This window comes from Ursus arctos, chromosome X, assembly GCF_023065955.2.
Source record: "Ursus arctos isolate Adak ecotype North America chromosome X, UrsArc2.0, whole genome shotgun sequence".
Taxonomy (NCBI): domain Eukaryota; kingdom Metazoa; phylum Chordata; class Mammalia; order Carnivora; family Ursidae; genus Ursus; species Ursus arctos.
Window position 1 is genome coordinate 97,807,793 of NC_079873.1, and position 19,949 is coordinate 97,827,741.

General features: G+C 39.8%; 1 protein-coding gene across 2 annotated transcripts in view; it reads right to left on the reverse strand.

Moving 5' to 3' along the window:
• TENM1 (teneurin transmembrane protein 1) overlaps positions 1-19,949 on the reverse strand; it is a 759,525-nt gene that overhangs the window by 83,490 nt on the left and 656,086 nt on the right. For both annotated transcript variants that reach the window (XM_044391612.3, XM_057314228.1), the window contains one exon: positions 15,283-15,515. In XM_044391612.3, the coding sequence (XP_044247547.1) occupies positions 15,283-15,515 (233 nt within the window). The remainder of the gene's footprint in view (positions 1-15,282; positions 15,516-19,949) is intronic.

Sequence of the window (19,949 nt, forward strand, 5' to 3'; positions counted from 1 at the left end):
TTATTTGCCCGCGCTATGTTCCCTGGGCGTGGAGGGCCCTTTCTTTCTCCTAGTCTCCCAATCCTGCTTATTTTTCAAGACACAGCTCAAGTCTAGCTTCAATAATTACAGTCCACATGCTGACTCAGAGACTTGCAAATACGTTGATGGAGGTCTTTCCTTGTCAGTTAAATCAAACAATTTCATCGTTCTTTTCTGATGCTAGAAATCTTCTGAGCCTAGTAGAAGACATGTTTTTACCAGTCCTGGTGGGTAGGAAGGAGGATCACAACAGGGATGGTGTTGTTAGGTTGCAAATCTAAAGGCTAGCCTGTAACTAAGAGCACAGGCTGTTTTGGCTGGACTCAAGAATGCACTTTAGATACGAGTTCGGGCCATTTTAACCAATCCATTTCAGGAGCATCCTCATCTTCATAGGAAGGGCTGAGGTATTCATTTCCCATTTAGCACTGGCTTTTTGCTCTCTATTGCCCTACTTTCTCTTCTTTGCCTTGTTCTTTGATCTTACTCCGTTTTGAGTTACACTAACCTATCAGGAATAGAGGTTAGAATCTAGTTTCCAGTTCTCTTTTCCCCCGTGTCCAGCTCTTTTTTAGATTCCTTTCTTTTCTTCCACATCTTCCCCCTTCTGCTCATTTTTCTCGTTTTCCTCCAAATACCGATCAGCTCTCCATTCTCTGAATCCCTGGAGTGCTTACAGTTTATATCCCACGACCTCATGCTAGATTATAGCCTTCTTTAAGGATTCCTCTCTTTTCTCCTCAACCAGATCATATTCCACTCATGGGCAGGGACCATGTCTTTTTAGTCCACTCATAATTTCCAATTTTTCCCAGGCGGACCAGATTATTCGCTGCTCGAAAAGCTTAACAAAACGGTGGAGCTCAGTGAACACGGTTCTTTTTCTAACAAGATCTACCGGGAGCATGATGCGGGTCTGACAGAGTAGCTAAAACCAGTGGGAGTCTTCTAAGTAGGATAGTGGGTCGCTGACACTGGTGTCTTATCGATACCAGTTAAATATGTTGAAAGTATTAATTAAGATGATGACATTTGTGGATACCTGTTTGATAACCAGGGGGTCTTTGTTGTCACAAGAGATCACTGCAGTGTTTGGTGACAGCAGTTAGCTGCGTGCTCCTGCCACACACGAGTGCTTTCTAGGTTTATGGAATAAATGACTAAGCTCTATGGTAGAAAGGGAACAATCTGAGCAACTAGGAAAAAACAAATTAATAACAGCCAGTCTAAATTAATAACAGTGAGTCTAAGAAAGGAACTAAAACACAAGGAAATGGAGGCATTTAAAAATACAGCGAGATACCATTTTTTCATTTTCCTTAATTCAAAAATCTCTACCATTTCCAGGAGCTAGGAAGGTATCAATTTGGGGGCAATTCAGAAGGCAGTGGTTCTGGTTTTCTGTTAATGGACAATTTTTAAAAATATTCAAGTGGATAATTTGAATAAAGTCATGCTGTTAAAACTAGACCAGGTATACTTGCAAAATAAAATACCAGCATTGGTAACAAACCAAACCAAACCAAACCAAACCAAACCACAACAGAGGTCTTGAAGGTGCTGTGTTGATCTGTGGTTTCTCATAAAATTTCAAGCCTAAAGGGCTAAAATCAGGACATTTAAAAGTACCCCTCTTCAGACCACTCTCCCCAGAAATGCCCCCAGTTTTACCACTGGAGAAAGGGGGGAAGGTGCCCTTTGTGAGAAAGGTCCTAAAGCAGGGCTGGGGTAGTAGTCTGCCTACAGTTCTTTTACTTCATTCGAGAGAACACAGGGAAAAGATTGTAGAAACCAAAGCAGGTAACCTTGGCAGAAGCCATTCTGATGGGTTTTGGCTTGGGGAGGGGCAAAGCAGACCTGTCACTCTATTACTATGGCTTCAATTTCCTTGGCTTAGAGATGCCTTCCAGAATGAGGAATGATTCCTGAGCTCTGAGGGGAACTACCACTGTAGTCAGCTTTCTTTTCTGAGTAAATACTGGTAAAATCAGGCACCCACCCACCTTCCTTTTCCCAAAAACCTATTACACAGTCTAACAAGCTTTTTGAAAAACCAAATGGAATTGCTAGTAAATGAAACTGGAAGAAAAATAGAGCAAATAACATTGGGGCTTCCTGGCCAGGCTTTGATATTTGGGGCTTGAAGATAACCTTACATTTGAGTTATTAAGGCTTTGATTCCTCAGGGAGAAACTTTAAATGGGCCAGGACTCACTCCCAAGGAAACAGTGACTTTCTTTGGGCAATGATAAAGCGGACTCATTATATTGAGACTCTTTAATATTGAGGAAGTTCACGGTCAGCTATTCAGCTATTCCCCATGTATGGACACACACTAGAGGTGTTGGTAAGGCTCTACAACCTCAAATCCAATCAGGATGGAAAAGAACGGATGTATGCTGGCCACTGTAGGAGGCCTTAAAGACCCTACTCCAGGGCCAAAGCTGGTGTGTGTTCTGATACACTGGGACTTGTGCCTGACAGGTTGTTAAATATTTTGAATATCATCTCTGTATGCGTGAAAGCCTTATTACAAACAAACAAACAAACAAACAAACAAACAAACCACTTTTAAACATGGACTTGTCAGGTATAAATTTGCAAGTTGCTTTCTAAACTCTGTTTTTTACTTACATTTTTTTAAAATTATGAACTATTTCAAATGGTATTCAACTCAGAAAATAGCATTACATGCTGCCTTCTCTCTGCCGCCCAAATTTAACAGATGTTAACATTCGCTTCACGTGTCTCAGAAAAAAATCAAAAGAAAACATTATGAATACAGCCAAAGCCCCGTGTCCTTATCCCTCCTGCCCTTTCCCTTCTCTCCCCAGAAGTAACCCCTGCCCTGCAGGCAGCGTGCATCACTCCCATGCATGTTTTCACACATGGTCTACATCTGTACACGTCCACAAGTATCTAGTACTGTTTATGCACTTCAGATACTCATGTAGGAGATGGATGATGGTGATGGCTGCACAACCATGTGAATATACTTAATGCTTCAGCATTGTTCACTAAGGGGCGCCTGCGCGGCTCAGTTGGTTGAGCGACTGCCTTCAGCTCAGGTCATGATCTCAGGGTCCCAGGATCGAGCCTGGCATCAGCTCCCTGCTCAGCGGGGAGCCTGCTTCTCCCTCTGCCTCTGTCCTTCCCCCCTGCTCATGCTCTCTCTCTCTCTCTCAAATAAATAAATAAAATCTTTAAGAAAAAAAAAACCTGTTCACTTGAAAATGGCTAAAATGGTAAATTTTGTTTTATATATTTAAAATGGTAAAACCTATGTTTCATATATTTTACCACTATAATACGCTAATGGCATTACACCATGTATTTCTTTTGCAACTTTCTTTTATTTATGCAACCTTATGTTTCGTGACCATTAATGTTTTTTACATGTAGACGTAGTTAACTTATTTTTACTGTTATACAATAGTCCATCATGTGACTAAGCCTTCACTGATGGATTGTGAGGCTGTTTCCATTTTTCTTACTGGAGTGACATCCTAGCACATGTCTCCATACACACATATGCGCTTGTGACTTTCCACAGCTTTCCTTCAGTGGAGCTTTTCCCAGTACCTCTTTCCAAGTATTCTAAATACATGGTTGCAATTTTCCCCCTTTAGTTGGACAACGTATTTTGCAAGCAAACAGAATTGAGTTAGGGCTGTGAATATACAATCAATGAAGTTTGACAGAAAAGAATTTGAATATAGTCAAACAATTTCGAAACCAAAATGATTATTACTAGTCCTGAAAACAATCCAGTTAATAACAGTTATGAGTTTGAAAACTTATCTACTTATCCTTGTTCTCCTCTTCCTACTTTACTCAGTACTTGATCTGTGCCAGGAACTGGCTGAGCCCATAGTGTGTCAATTCATCCTCCAGAACCCTGTCAGGAAGGCAGGCACACCATCTCCATTTTACCGATGAGAAAACAGTGGCTCGACGATGTTAGTAATATATTTGAATTCGGTTTCATCTGCCTGACTCCACAGTCTCTCATTTTAAACTACTCTAAACGCTTCCTGAGTTTTCCAAATTTCACGGGACCCAAAGGAGAAAGACACATGGTATGATTCAGGGGTTACTTAGAGGACTGTCCATCTGTCTTAAAAATACCTTTACTGCAGGAAGGCTTTTCTGGGAAGGCACGAACCTTAGGACCTTAAGGAAATGTACTGCTAAATCTGACCACATAGAGTTAGAAAACTTCCATATGGTTAAATAAACGAGAAATTACCAACTTGGAAAATATCTGCAACACATAGGAGGGAAAAAGGGATGCCTTTCTGACAAAACACAAAGATCAACAGCTCAGTAGAAAAACTGGTGGAAGGAGTTTACTGAAAAAGAAATACAAATGGTCACAATAGACAGGAATGACACTCAGCTTCATTAATAATTAAAAAAAATTCAAATTAAAGCTACAGGGTACAAGACCCCATTTCCCACTGATCAGATGGGCAGACATGGAAAGGTTTAAGGATACTCAGAGCAGCTAAGTGTATGGCAAAATGGGCACGTTTACACACTGCTGGTGTAAATGTGCTCAATCTTTTGGGAGGATAATTTGGTAATATCTACTACTACTAAAAATTAACCCTATGTATGTATTTACAGAAGTGCTGCGGTATATATGAACCACGTTGTTCAGCACAGCACTTTAGCGGTAAAAAAATTAAGAAAAAAAGCAACAACATATCCATCAAAAAGCAAATGGCTCAACCAGTTATGGTATAGCCATATGTTGTTATATTGTACAGCTCTCAAAAATGAAGAGGTAGGTATGTACATACTTTTATGGAAGTCTTCAAGATCTTTTATTGAATGGAAGAAGCAGGGTGAAGAGTAATCCATACGGTATGATTCCCTTCACGTAAGGGAAAAATACATAAAGGTCTCAAAGAAACAAGACACTGTTACTTTTACTTTTAAAATGAGGTTACTTTTAAAGTAAACAAGAAACTGTTACTTTTGCTTTTAAAATGAGGTTACTGTTAAAATGAGGGACTGGGTTGTGTGTGTTTGTGATGAAGTCTGGAATCTGCTTTTTGTACCTTTCTGGAGTTCACACTTTCAAACCATACTCACATACTACTTTTCTATTTTTATGTTTCAGTATCAACAGGACTTAGCTAGATGGTGATACCATTTTAATTTGTATTTTTATACTTCTTTTTCTTAAAAAATAATAAATGTAATTAAAATATCTTTTACTACTGGCTTGCCAGGATGCCTTCAAAGGCTTCCATTTTGGTTTCTTCCCTGCCTTATGGTATTACGCCTTTCAGCAGGCCTCTAGTAACGTGCTCAGATCAGAGTAACCCACTGTCAGCCATCGGTACTAGGACATCCCTGCTGGAGAGGGGTCGTCTATGGAAGAAAAGAAACGCGAGTCCTCAGAGATTGGCCATAGGACAGGACAGTGTGTGTGTGTGTGTGTGTGTGTGTGTGTGTGTGTGTATTTTAAAATCTGTTTCGTCTTTTGTTGAATCATAAAAATAATAAATGCTCAGAAAACTGAGAAGAAAATAAAATCACTCAATATTCCTTATGTGGCAATTATCACTGCTAACGTTTCGACAAACTTCCATTTTTAAAATTTTCTTTATCTATTTGAGAGAGAGTGCGCAAGCCGGGAGGAGCCGAGGGAGAAGGAGAAAGAATCTGAAGCAGACTCCCCTGCTGAGCAGGGAGCCCACGCCGGGCTCGACCCCACGGCCCTTGAGATCAGGACCTGAGTCGAAACCAGACGCCAGCCAGACGCTGAACTGAGGCACCCAGACGCCATTTGCATTTGTTCTCTGTACGTACACAGTAACCATGCCCTCACAGGAGTAGCAGCACACGGTTTCTATGGTTTGTATTCTGAGCTTTCCACTGAATCCTATTCTGCAAGTATTTTCCTTATACCTGCAAGGCTGGGCCAAGGTTTGCGGATGGTGGGAGTGGTCTGTCCCAGGTGTTGACAGTAAGGGGAGTGAATTTTCAGAAGAAACAGTAAAAACAATAATAAAACGGATGAATACCAGGTCTGTTTACTATCACCATTCACGAGAAATTCTAAACAATGTCACTGATGAAACAGTCCTCCCACTGTCCCATCCCCTTTTAGTATACCACTGTGGCTGCCCAGTTCTGCTGAGAGGGTGGGAAGAAAATAGGGTGTATTTCTACATAGGGGTGACAGGTTGAGGGCCGGGGCAAGGGCTCAGCCAGGGGAATCACTGAACAAGGGAATGAAGAGGAGCCATTTCAAACCTGCCCTACTTTATCAGTTTGCTGCATAGATCTATCCAGCTTAGATAACTTCAGAGACTCTGCTTGACTTAAAAAAACAAACCCTAACAGCTGTCTTTCTCATGTGCATATAACTTAAGTCATTAGTGCCTTCAAAACTCGGGTCTAAATGCTCTGTGTGGTGCCATCCATAATATTTGGGCTGAAGTGGGCAAAAAATGCAATCAACCGATCAATTATAAAATAAAAATGGGCTTCCTGGCTCCCTTTCCAGCTGTGTTTTACCTTATGATGATGTTAAAATCATGGATTTCCAAAGACATCTGGGTCTGCTGCGTGTTGTACACCTGCTAATTCACCCAGTATTGCGGGAGGATCAATGAAGCTAAAAACATCTGATGACTTCTCTGTTGTGGAGTGAATGTTCTGGATTCCCTGGGAAGTCAATGCACTGTAGGTTTCAGATTCCTTCGAGAAACAGCAAAGCATGCTGGTTTCACCAGGAAATGACCTCTTCTTTTCTTTGATTTGGTATTTGGTAAACTTGAAATTATTGGGCCACCTTGTATGGATGGTAGAGCAATATGGGGCCCTGATCAAAGGGTTACCTCTAATACAGTTTCACGTTTTAGAACCTTAAAAACAAACAGTTTGCATTGAAAGAAATTTCCTAATTAACTTCTGCAGAATTTGTATATTAAAACATCTTACTGTGCTGGAGAAGACTGATAAAGCAGACGTACTACCTTCTGCTGAAGAGAAACTGTATTTAGAAGGAACTTGCTATTCTCATAAAACTTTTAATAGGAAGAAGTGAATCAAATTCCTTAATTACCATTTTATGGTTGGTAAAAGGGCAAATTACATGCCATCCATTTCTAAACTTCTAAATGTCTCTGGTGCTTTTAATTAAAGCTGCCATCTAGAAACTACTAAAGCAATTTTATGCAATTAGTTATTTATAGGTTACCATAATACACCACTCAAAATATGATTTCAGTGATTTGCAGTCTGTTTGTGTGTGATCTCTGTCATTTTCGTTCTGTGGGGAGGGGGTTCTTCTTTTTATCAGCTGAGGTGATTCTTCAGTGGGCAGATAAGAAGGATGTGACACTGAGGAGCTGTGATAAGGAAGCAAAGTTGTCTTGGCTATTGATCTAAATAGAAAGAGGAAGAATCATAATTCCATACTGTTTGTCTTGATATGTAGGGGTCTGCGCTTCACTTTAGGCAATGCTGCGGAGGAGAAGTGTATTACTGTTACTCCCCCGTCTCTCCCCACTCTGCCACCATTCTGCTCGATACCTAGCATCACATTTCCCCATGCTGCCTAGAGTAGCTCCCACCTTGGCTTGGCCCCTCGGGTGATCCCATCTATCCAAACACATCCATCCTGTGCTCCATGCCCTCAAGGCCCCCATATAGTGCTTTAATGAGGAATTCAGGTTTTGCTCTCCCAGGCAATACCCCACACTAAACACAGAAGTTCATACATGAAGAAAACCCTTATGGAGTGAATTTAATGGCAAAGGGAATGACTTTGGTTAGGTGGGCCTTCGTGGCCTCCTCAAAATACAACATGTTCAACTAGAATTACTGTCTCTCAAGGGTGTGAGGGATTGACTGGTCAAATCACATACAATACCTGAATTCCACTTTACCTCGACTCTTGCTTCTTTTGTGGCACCGTTCCTCCTTGGAAATGATCACGTCTCAGACTGAGTTTCAAGGACATGGAACTTGCCTCCCTCCAAAGTAACTTATTCCATGGTTGGGTTACTATTATAAGTAGTAATGTTATTAGCAGCAAAAGAGCAAGCCTGATCATAATGGCAGGTGACATTTAACATGTCCACACTACATGCTGGGCAGCGAGCTTTACAAGGCATTTTACATATACTGCTGAACACTATTGTGTAGGCACTGTTAGCTAGTATTCTAACTTCGCAGATCAGGAAGCTGCGGTTTGGGGAATTTAGGTGACTTATTCAAGGTCACACATTTAATGGGTGGTGAATCTGGGATATGCATCCAGTTCTGTTTGACTCTAGAACCTGGGAACTTCTTTCTCTTGGTCTTTGGCCTCTAAAATATTATCTCTGTGTTTAGAATATTATGCATGCATGAAAATTAAAATAAATGCAGAAGAAAAAGTCATTTAATAATGCATTTGTAGCTTTATAAAATTTAAATGAACTTAATACAGGTTTCTCTGTATTAACCACTGATGTGTCCTGGACCAATTAGCCAAGGATAAATGTATGTGCCTTCCTTTTGTCTAACTTCTCCACACCAACAGTTTGATGGCTTTAGAATTCTGACAGAATAGGCAGAAAGATTCTCAAGTCCCAGCTGCTGACATAATATAAGGTCAAAATCTTTTGGCCATCATAGGCAGATGCATTAGAACAACTGCAGGGAACACATTAAGCTCTCATTCTGATTGCATCCGAGGTACTGAGGTCTCTGGTATAGCTGCCATAAACTGAGAGATCAAAAACATAGTTTAGGAAAGAAATCTCCAGAAGTGGACACAGCACGGATCACTGAGCAGTAAAAAAAAAAAAAAAAAAAAATCATTTTGCCTGAATTTTAAGGCTTTGTCAAACATTTTTCTCGAGGAACCTCTGATTCTAAGACAAGGCTGTGGGAGGAAAGTACTCATGGAAGATTCCTTGAAGCTGAGCTGGGAATTTGGCCCTGGGTGGTAGAATGTTGATCTTACCCAGAAAGCCTTCTTCACTAATTGGCTCTCCCAAGTCTTTCCTAACCTTACTTCCTCATTTTTAGCAGAACAGATCCAGAATGGAGTACCATCAACCTTCTAGTTCTTTCTACTGACAAACTTATCTTCATCGCCACACCCACCGTTATCTTAGGATGGTCTCTCCGATCCCACCCCCTTTCAAGGCCTACTCCCTCCCAGTCTCCTCCAGACCTGGTTTCATCATTTATTTTGTCTTCTGCAGTTTTCCATTTACCTCTAACCGATACCGCATCTCCTATAGCTGAAGCCTCCCCTGAGCGCCCCGTCCTGTCACTACTCATCGCTGTCTCTCTCACATCTAAACTTCTCAGAAGAGCGATCTTCTTTACAATTATTTATTTTCTCTCCTCTTATTGGCTCATTAAATTACTGCAATTTGGCTTCCATCCCTACTGCTATTCAAACCACCAATAGCAGGGTCAGCAATGAACTCCTCATTGTCTAATCCAATGGCTACAAATGTGTAATATTTCATACTGTTTTCCACACCTTCTTGAAACAAACATTTCCTTCGGCTTCCTGGATACCAAGCTCTTTCTGTTCCCCTTCTTTTCTTCTGCAGGTTTCCTCTCTGTCCCCTTCATTAGATTCCCTTCCATTGCCTGTCCCATAGACATCAGTACTCCCTGTGATTTCTTTGCCCCAGCCTCACCCCAGTGCATGCACTACCCTGTCTACAAAACAGCTTATCAAACATGTGTGCATTGGACGATTATGTCACTCTCTCATTTCAACTCTTTCGCCTATAGGATGAAATCCAAACTTCCTGTCCCTGCCCCTGCTCTTTCTACGACCCTTGGATATTTTTTTCCAACAATACTGATTTATTTGTAGTTTCCTAAATGTACCACTCATTTTACTCATGTTGTGGCTTGCCTGTAATTTTGGTGAGTGCCGGCCCTAGTGTCAATCCAAATGCTTATGCCTCTGTGATGGGTCATGTACTAAAGGAATTTAGGAAAAATCTTACTGCTTCCATTGCACAGAACCAAAGGAACATTCTCGTACCTGTTTGTACACTATACTCTCTCCCTTAGACACTGATGACATCAGCAAGATGTCACCGCTTAGAGTTTTAGCATCTTTCTGTGAGCCCCAAAGTTAGCCTTTCAGAATAGCATGTAGATGCCAGGGGAGTCAGTGAGGCTTCAGAATGTACTCAGATATATCTGGGTCAGGACAAAACCAGATTATTTTGTCTAGACTTTATCTTAGACAGATTTCTTAGTTGTTAATAAAGGTAAAGTGACTCATGTATGATTCGTGTCATAAACACCCTAAAAACAATTCTGGCAGCTGTCAAGATTTAAGGATCATTTCCCTCCTAGGGAATGAATGGCTCAGGAGCTGTTTGCACTCATCTGGACATTGTCTAAGTCCTGCTAAGTTCTGAGGTCAGTTTGCTTAAAGAGGCACATGAAAATAGAGATATAATCCTTGGTGAGGTCCAAGAGAACCAAATTAAGTCATTGACTAATTTCATCTTGTCCAGTCACTCCTTCACCCTCTGTATCTACTTAAAAAAAAATAAATGTATTCGGCTTGTCACAAATTTTATTTTATATTCCCACCTAGTACCATTTCACATTCTGTTTAAGTACTTGGTCATCTATTACATGACTCATTAGTTTGAGTTCTCTGTAGAATTAAGGAAAGTTGCAGTAAAAATAATAAATGGAACCTAAGTTTCAACTACATCATCCATGCATGTTTTAAAAGCATCTTTCAAAGTCAATGCAAACTCATATACAATGCTAGGGATTAGCACACCATCAGCCTCGTTGCTCAACTTTTTTCCTTGCCCCATTACATTGAAGTATTGATGAGTAAAATGGCAAATGTTTCTCTTTATTGGGATTCAACTCAAAGTGCGTAAAACTGGATCAGATAAAGACTTATTCCCAGGAGAAGTACCCATATGAGTAAAATGGCAAATGTTTCTCTTTATTGGGATTCAACTCAAAGTGCGTAAAACTGGATCAGATAAAGACTTATTCCCAGGAGAAGTACCTATATCTTATATGAAATTCTATTCAGGGAGACTTCCATTTCTCCTTTAAACAAAATGTGTAGTTACCAGTTGTAATCAAGAAATTTAATAAAGTTAAGGTTTCCTGCCTCCATCCCTTAAGAAAAAGTTGGTGAAGTTCTTAACTGCAGAATCTGCCAAAGAGATGTGACAAGGTTTCCTGAAGATTTATTTGAATAATTACATTTAGAGGCTATGTAAATGCTGTGTGGTCTACTATGAGTACACCGCTAGGTCAGAAACCTCAGAAAAATAGTTTTAATAGGAAAAGGAAACTCAACTAAAAAGCCCTGTATCTTGCAAATAAAAATATTTTGTTCATTTTGAATATGTGTCATTAGATAAAAAGCATTTTCCAATATTTCCTATTCTCCCAGAGAAACCAACAGAGATTATGGATTTTAGCTGAAAGGCCGTGATGGATATTGGAGGCATCACAGGCCTTTTTTTTTTTTTTCTACCACGGTTTTGAATTCCAGTGTTATTTGTAAATTGTGCGAATTTGGATAAATTTCTTAACCTATCTGAGTCTCTGTTTCCTCATCTATAGAACTGGGGGAAACGCAATTGACTTTGAGCACCCTTGTGAAGATGAGCCATACTGTATTGTGAAGCATGGAGCGCAGGCTAAGTTAGAGCTATGGTCATTGTAATACACTAGAGCCGGGGGGAGATCGTCCCACACCCTCAAGTTGACAATTGTGTTTAAATGTGTTTAAATAACTAGTCCAGTGGAACAAAACTAGTCAATGGCACCATTAAGTCTATTTTAGTGTTCCGGGAAATGAAACCACAGCGAGGTCCAGTGACTTACACAGGGTCATCCAGAGAAACACTGGCTTTACATGGATTGAACAAGAAAGTCTAGATTCCCTAACCTGACATTCATCACAATTTGCTGCCATTTCTAAAAAAAAGAAAAAAAGAAAAAAAGAAAAAAGGAAAAGAAAAAAAATCCCATGGCTTCTGACCTTTTACCTTTTGCTGACTGGTTTTTAGTCCCATTTGATAATTTATTCTGACCTTAGGACGAATGATCTCAAAAGCAAATTTCATTTCATCCTATTTTTAGAATAGATTCAGAAAATAAATGAGCTGTCTTGCAGATTAACATTTATTTGACTTACCTTGCATAATTAAGGACATGTTGGAGAGACTGCCTATAATTGCAGTATGTTGCTTGTTAAAGTCTTAGAGCAAGCTCTCTTTCCTAACCTAGGAATTGTACTCCCTAGATGTACATTTCCATTTTCTACTGATCTACAGCTTTTCTTTATTAGCTTCTAGGTGGAGAGAAAAATCAAACCTTTCCTCGAAGGAATCCGTTAAACATCTGCTGTCCTTCTATGGGGGAAGGAAGAAGAAACTGATGTGTATGGTAGTTGTAAAGCAAAAAAACCCAACCAACCAAACAAACCAATTGTTCTTTCTTGAGAGATAAAGAACCTGCAGGAGAACCTCAAAGACATCATGAGCAATTAGCAATACTCTCCCCTCAATTTGCACACTGTGCTTTAAATGACTTCTTGCATGATTTTTCCTTCCTCTACAGAAGTCTATGAAATTGCCCTGCAGCATTCCATATAATGAGAATCTCACTTCTGATTCACTGCCAAGGGTGAGTGCTGTCTATATTCAGCATGGAGATAGGTGCCCTAGCTAGGCATCTAAGTGTTCTGACCAGCAATTTCAAGAGCAACTGATGTCTGGACACAGGTTCTGCCATCTGAGTGATTTTGAAGATCCCTAACAGGGTCTTCAAATACTGTTAACATGGCTGAGGAAGACATGGTGGATACTGAGTGTGAGCCACCCGTTCCCCTCCTTTCAACATCCTCGTTCACTCATGGACCAGAGCAGATGTTGTCAACACCAGCTTCAGTATGTTATGTGAAAGCTGTCTTGGCTGGATTAGACATTCAGCTCTCCGAAGCCTCGGACAGATGATCTTAGGGCCCCTGCTTGCTTTGGGATGAATAAAGTGTACTGGATTATTATAAAGGCCACTCTTGGATAGAAAGATGAATAAATCAAGCCAAAGGAAAATGTACTACTAGCCATGACAAGAAGAAAAACTTAGTTTAATATTAACTTTAATAGATATATAAATTTTGGCACTCTCATTACTGATGCTTTAAGGGTTCATGTAAATCCTGTTCATCAGGACTCTATTATTGCTACTTTCCAAGCAAAAGAAAAGAGGAAAAAAAGCTGCAGTGAATCAATTATTTACTCTATTTGGAAAAGCTGAGATATTCATCCTTAATGTGGCAGGTTGAATGTGGTAGGTGAGATGAGTGGTTTTCATACAAGTAGCAACTCAGGAGGATGTCAATTTCAGGCACAATACAAGCTTGATTCCTCCCTATTATGCAGAAATCCTCATAATACCTGCAGGAGTTTTAAACCTGTGTTAAAGGTGGGACCTAGCCTGATACATTTCCTTGAAAGATGAGTTGATTATATGTTGCACCTGAGTTATGCATTCACTCATCAAATATTTATTGTGAACCTACTATGTGCAGGAATGAGAGCTGGCACAAGAGAAGAAACATCTTAAAACACTTTACCATGATACTTGGGGGGCTTATATTCCTTTAGGGGGAAAAGACCCATATTTTTTAAGCACAATTGAAATTCCTTTTAGGAATACTTGATATAGATTAAGAGTTACCTAACCAATCAATTACACGACAAGCATGTATAGTGGATCCCACACTGTACAAGATACTGCTGGGGAGGTGGGGAAGATTTGAAAGAAATATCACATGTAGTTTCTCAGCTCAAGAAGCTTGTCTTGGTAATAAAAAACCTCCTATTCGTGAAAGAACTGGAACTGGAAAGCAAAAGAAGGCAAAATATAATATAGTAGTAATTGGGTGGTGTAGACCCTGTTAGAGAAATTCAGATTTAATGGGCTGGGGTTAGCCAGAGGGGCTTTACGAAAGACACAGGACTTGTATATGGCCTCGAAGAAATGGAAGGCTTTAAACTCTGATTTAATCCCCATATGGCAAATGTCAAATGGCTAAAGAGTAACCTCTTAATGTTTGAAATAATAAGTGACCATCTAACAAATGAAACACATTGACCTCACTATATTTTTTGGCATGGAAAGGTGTTCATAATATATTAAGTGTGAAAAGCAGATTATAGAACATTCTACACTATGATTCCATTATTAGAAAATAAAATATATAATATGTATAGAAGAAAGTCTAGAAGGATATATGCCAAAATACTAACAGTTGTTTTCTATATGTGGTAGCATTATGGTAACTTGAATTAAAAATATTTTTTTAAAGATTATTTATTTATTTATTCGACAGAGATAGAGACAGCCAGCGAGAGAGGGAACACAAGCAGGGGGAGTGGGAGAGGAAGAAGCAGGCTCATAGCGGAGGAGCCTGATGTGGGGCTCGATCCCATAACGTCGGGATCACGCCCTGAGCCGAAGGCAGACGCTTAACCGCTGTGCCACCCAGGCGCCCCGAATTAAAAATATTTTTTGCACTCTCTTTTTTCTATTTTTTTCTGCAACCAATGTGTTTTATCTGTGTAATAGTTTAAAAAGACCACATTCTCTTCTTAAAACCCACCAAATGAATACTTCATAAAACCTACTAAAGTAAAAGTGTGCACGTGCGTGCGCACGTTTCTCTCTCTCTCATACACACACACCATCATGGAGAAGGAACAGAGAGTAATGATTCAATAATTAAGGAGATCAGGTGGGCAATATATGATAACAGATTTAAAGCTGATTGTCCTTCTGCTTAGTGGCCTAAGATGGGAATATGATTTCAAGTCTATAAAATCATGAAGCTGATTGAGAGAACGCAGACTTATTCACACATCCCAGGCAACAGAATTGAGGATTGGCTCTTGCAGACTGAGGAGTAAATTTAGGACAGACGAAAGTAAGGCCAAGTTCCCACAGAAGGCAACACCCCCCTGCCCCGCAAAACTGGAATTTGTTATCCTAGGCAGAAAGGAAAAGAAGCATTTTGACATTTTAATAATACTTATGACTATACGAATGCATATTACCTAAAAATTAGCCCTGACCATGCCTATCTTCTGGGATGGACTTCAGAGACAATGTGTGTCAGAGTCAATATTGAGAAACATGGACTACAGTATGGCAACAGTCTTGGGATTTTGTGAAGTTAAATGAAATCTTTAGATGACCAAAGGATTTTTTTTTTTTTTTTACCTCGAGGGCTGTTCAGTGACGCTTCCGACGCTCTCCCGCCATCTCCACAGTGACTCTGGTCAAAGGGAAGGCACTGATCACCTGTTCCTGCCACCACTTCAAAATTCTTGGACAGATCTTTTGTTTCCACAAGAGATTTCAACCTGTAGACTTTTCGAGTGTTGGTGTCTGATAGATAAAGTGATTCAGACACAGGGTCCATAGCCAGATAGTATTTGTGAGCAGGACTTGTGCTACAGAAGAGAAGAGTAAAGTTATTCAAAGCAGTTTGTTCAACATGCATCCCCTGGGGTCTACCTTTTGTCACAAATGGAAAATTCTCTTAAGAAATGAAAAAGAATAAATGTATCTTCTTTCTCATGTACCTTAAGGAGATGGATACTACTTCAGTTTTCTAGTAAGGGGTCTGGGTATAAAAAAAAAACCTCAGCGTGTACTGCTAACCTGAAATGAAACTGACATTTCAATACCATCCATTTGGGGGGCAGAGAAAGAAGCAAAAGAGAGAAAATCCTGGGAAATAATTTTTTTCAGTAGCTTTCATACCTGGTTCTCCAATTACCTACTAGATGCCCGCCTGGATGGCTCACAGTCACCTCAACTTAACAAATCCCAAACAGAAGTTCTTCTCTTCCCACCTTCCCATCCTTCAGAACCCTACTTCTTCTCCTCCAGGTTTCCTGCCTCACTGGGGGCCCTGCCAGCCTCCAGGCTCCTGTTGTAAATTGAAAGATGGGTTGCATACAAAGGACAGAGGGCTGTGTGGGAGATGCATCGCCAAACTTTTCCTCTCCAAGCTTCCTTTTTTAGCTGACCACCACACTTTTCTAATCCATTCTGTCTTCTTTCAGGACATAATAGAACTGATTATATATGACCTTTTTTTTGGGTTATAATCACAATCAGCTGTACCTTTTAAAGGTGATGTTAAAGTTACCTTGATTGGATTTGGTATTCCTGAAACTCTTCAATTACATATTCGCATGGGATTGCTTGTGATATTTTTATCGCCGTACATGGCTGAGCTCGTTCATTCATTTTGATTCTTCCTAATTCCATTTTTACAATGGCTGGAGTAACGGTTTGGGGGATATTTTGTTTGATCCAAGTTTGGATCCCCATCTTTAAAAACCCTAAAAACTTTTTAACATTCCTCGGTGTGGTAGACAAGCCTTTCTTTACTTAGTAAATCCTCACATGCCTTTAGGTTCTACTCAGGCGTCATCTCCCAAAGAAAGCCTTCCCTAAATCTGCAGTGTGGGTTATTTGCACTGCATTTACCCCTATTTTGGGGATTATATATTGTATTAATTTTTTTTTGTATTTGTATCCCTCAATAGACCATGTGAGCTTGGAGGAAAGCGACCTTGTTTATCTCTGATGTGCTCACAGCCCCGAGCCCTGTCCCATGCCCAGTTGTCCAAGCCAGGAGCTAGTCTTCACTCCTCCTTTCCATCATTCTCCATATCCAGTAAAAACATCATGCTTTTAAAAATTCTACCTCCTAAACTCTTCTCCAATCTGCCCACTTCTCTTTATCTTCGTGGTCATTAGTCTAAGCCTCTCATCTCTCACCCAAATTCCCCCCTTAGTACCATTTCTGTATCATGTAATAGTTCATTAATTCATTAAGAAGTATTTACTAAGTGCACTAATGTGCCTAGGAACTGTTCTGTGGTCTGGAGACCTCTTGTGTGTGTGATACAGCCCCTTTCTTCATGAAATTCATGGTCCAAGGGGGAGTCAGATCAGCAAACAGGGTATGACTGTCGAATGTGACAAAAGAAGTAGAGGTGGAAAGATACGAGCAGAGAGGAGGTATATGAGACCTATCAGCACCTGTCATATTGTATTAGCATTGTTTTTAAAGATAATCTGAAGCCCTTTATTTTATTTTTAAAATACTTTATTCGGATTTCCTTAGTTTTTAGCTAATGTCCTTTTACTGTTCCAGGATTCCATCTAGGATACCAAATTATATTTAGTCATGTCTCCTTAGGCTCCTCTGGGCTATGACAGTTTCTCAGACTTTCCTTGTTTCTGATGACCTTAACAGTTTTAAGGAGTATTGGTCAGGTATTTTGTAGGATGCCCTCTACTGGAATGTGTCTAATTTTTTTCTCCTGGTTAGACAGGGGTTATAGGTTTTGGAGAGGAAGACCACAGGGGTAAAGTGCCATTCTCATCAAATCAAATCAAGGGTACATAATAATCAACACGACTTATCATTGTTGATGTTGACCTTGATCATCTTGGCTGAGGTAGAGTTTGTCAGTTTTCTCTCCAGTATAAAGTTATTCTTTCTCTTCCAATTTCCAGATCATGCTTTTTTGGAAGGACGTCACTCTGTGAAGGCAACACTTGAGGACTGGGGAGTTATACTCCACCTCCTTGAGGGTCGAATGTCTACATTAACAATTTGGAAATCTTCTGTATGAGAGCTTTATCTCTTCTCTATTTATTTATGAATTTAGCCATTCATTTATATCAGTAGGGACTCATGGATATTTGTTTTATTTTTTGCATTAAAAGCCAATGCTACTTTATTTTGTTGCTCAAACTGGTCTGGCATTAGCCCCCGGGAACTCTTCCTGTTGGCCTGTGAGACCTTTGGACGTACATCCATCAATGTGGAGTTTTTGTTTTTGTGTTGTTTTAGCCCTTATCTACTTTTTGGTACTACAAAATGCTCTTTTTATAGTCTCTGCCCCAGTATTGGAATGAATCATTTGGCTAAAGACCCCTGGTTCCTTATGTTGGAGAAAGGTACCAAGATGTGAGTGCTGGGTGTAAACACTATTTCTTTCACATCTCTCCAAGTACACTGTAAGCTCTTTGCAGGCAGGAACCATACTCATCTCTCTATCTTCAGTACCAACAGAGTGTCTGACAGGGTCAGTGTTCAGTTACTGCTGAACTAAACTATACAACTTGAAACTAACTAATACACGGAAGTGTTCAGATTTTGGCTACCTAGCCGAGGAAAAATGGCAGGGAGTGGGTCATCAGAGTAATTAAGTTGCCCTTAAGACTGGTATGTTTCTGACTGTATTTGTAATTATATTTGCCCTCAAAGCATATCTGTGCATGTTAATGATAGTAAAGGCTAGCAGATACTGATTTAAGACCCAGTTTATAGTTATAATTGGAAAAAAATCAGATCCAATTGGAATACTTGATTTTTTTCTACTTACCTTCACTTCATCAAATAAGAGAATTCAGTAGATTCCAGGGACATCTTCAACCCTGGAACCACCATGACAGCTGCTGTAAATAAACTGTAAAGGGCCCCAACAGACTCCAGAATTGATTTGGAAGTCATATCAGCCCAGGCATCTCTGTAGCAAAGACTGCTTAAATAGGGGTTTGAGTAAAAGTTTTTAGATATTTAGTTGAATTTTTGCCTTCAGAATAAAATTTCTCCAGTGCCCTTAGATCTTTCTAGAATAAAAAGGGGGTCACAACCCTTCCCTGAAACAACCTTCAATATTTTGGTAGTCAGTTGGTGGAAGTTTCAACTGAGCCAGATTAATCATGTTTTGTTTAGGAAAAGTCCATAGGCTATTTTTCCAAGAGAAATGTTATTCGCAGAAAAGCACTTTGGAATGCATTACATTCATTTATTATTGAATATCCCCAATGTGCCTGTGAGGGAAGTCAAAATTATCATTCTCCTCAAATCTCAGCTGGGGAAACCCAGACACATAGACGGCTTGCCCAGGGTCACTAACAAGCCTATGCCCTGACTGAGACTAGATTAGATCATATGTGACTGCGTGTACAAAGTACCTTCAGAATACTTTAGTTCTGAAGGTGGCAAAAGAAAAAAAAATTGGTGTTCCTGCCTTCTTCTAACTGAGCGACATATCCTATTTTGCTCAGCTAGGCTGTTCTAAAATTTTGTGTGCTGGCCTTTAGAAAATGGAATAGTCCAACACACAAAATTCAAATCTGATTAATGTTATTTTCTTGACAGCTAACAGTCAGGAAGGTCTCCTATATTGATATGTAATTTCTTGCCAATTCATGCCACTTCCCAAGTGCACTTCAGCTCTTTGGAGATTGGTTTCTTTCCACTTTTTAAAAACATGCCATACCCGAGAAAGAAAACTGCTGGACTACATTTCAATTTGTTCTAATCCCTCGTGTCCACATGCATATTGCAGTTTGAGATACGTGAAGGTTTCTTTTATAACTTCAGTGCTAGACTTATTGTCACCTTCTGGTTAGCTTTACATTCGAGCAATGCCCTTCAACTTAGCAAAGATCACTTCATTCATGCTAGTTAAAATCACGTAGATTGTTAAATGGGCAATTAATGCTTATAATTAATACTGTGCAACACTTAACCAGTAAGCAATTTGACAACCAACTTAATTTGCTTAAGGAATCAGTTATGCCAAAGTAGCGAGGCTGATCTCGTGCACTGGCCTTTAGGAAGTGGCATCTCCCAAACGAAATCCAAATTAAAAACCCTATGAGTGCCATTTTGATGACAATTGGCATTCAGAAGTGAACAAATTCAATTTTCTCCTTTGCAATTTCAGGTAATTTAGAACAGTTCTGACAAGTGTAATGCATAAACAAATTGAATAGAAATGCTCATTATGATTAATTTCAGAGCTCTGTGCCACTGTCGGTAAATGGTTGGTTTAAAGTTTTTCTAT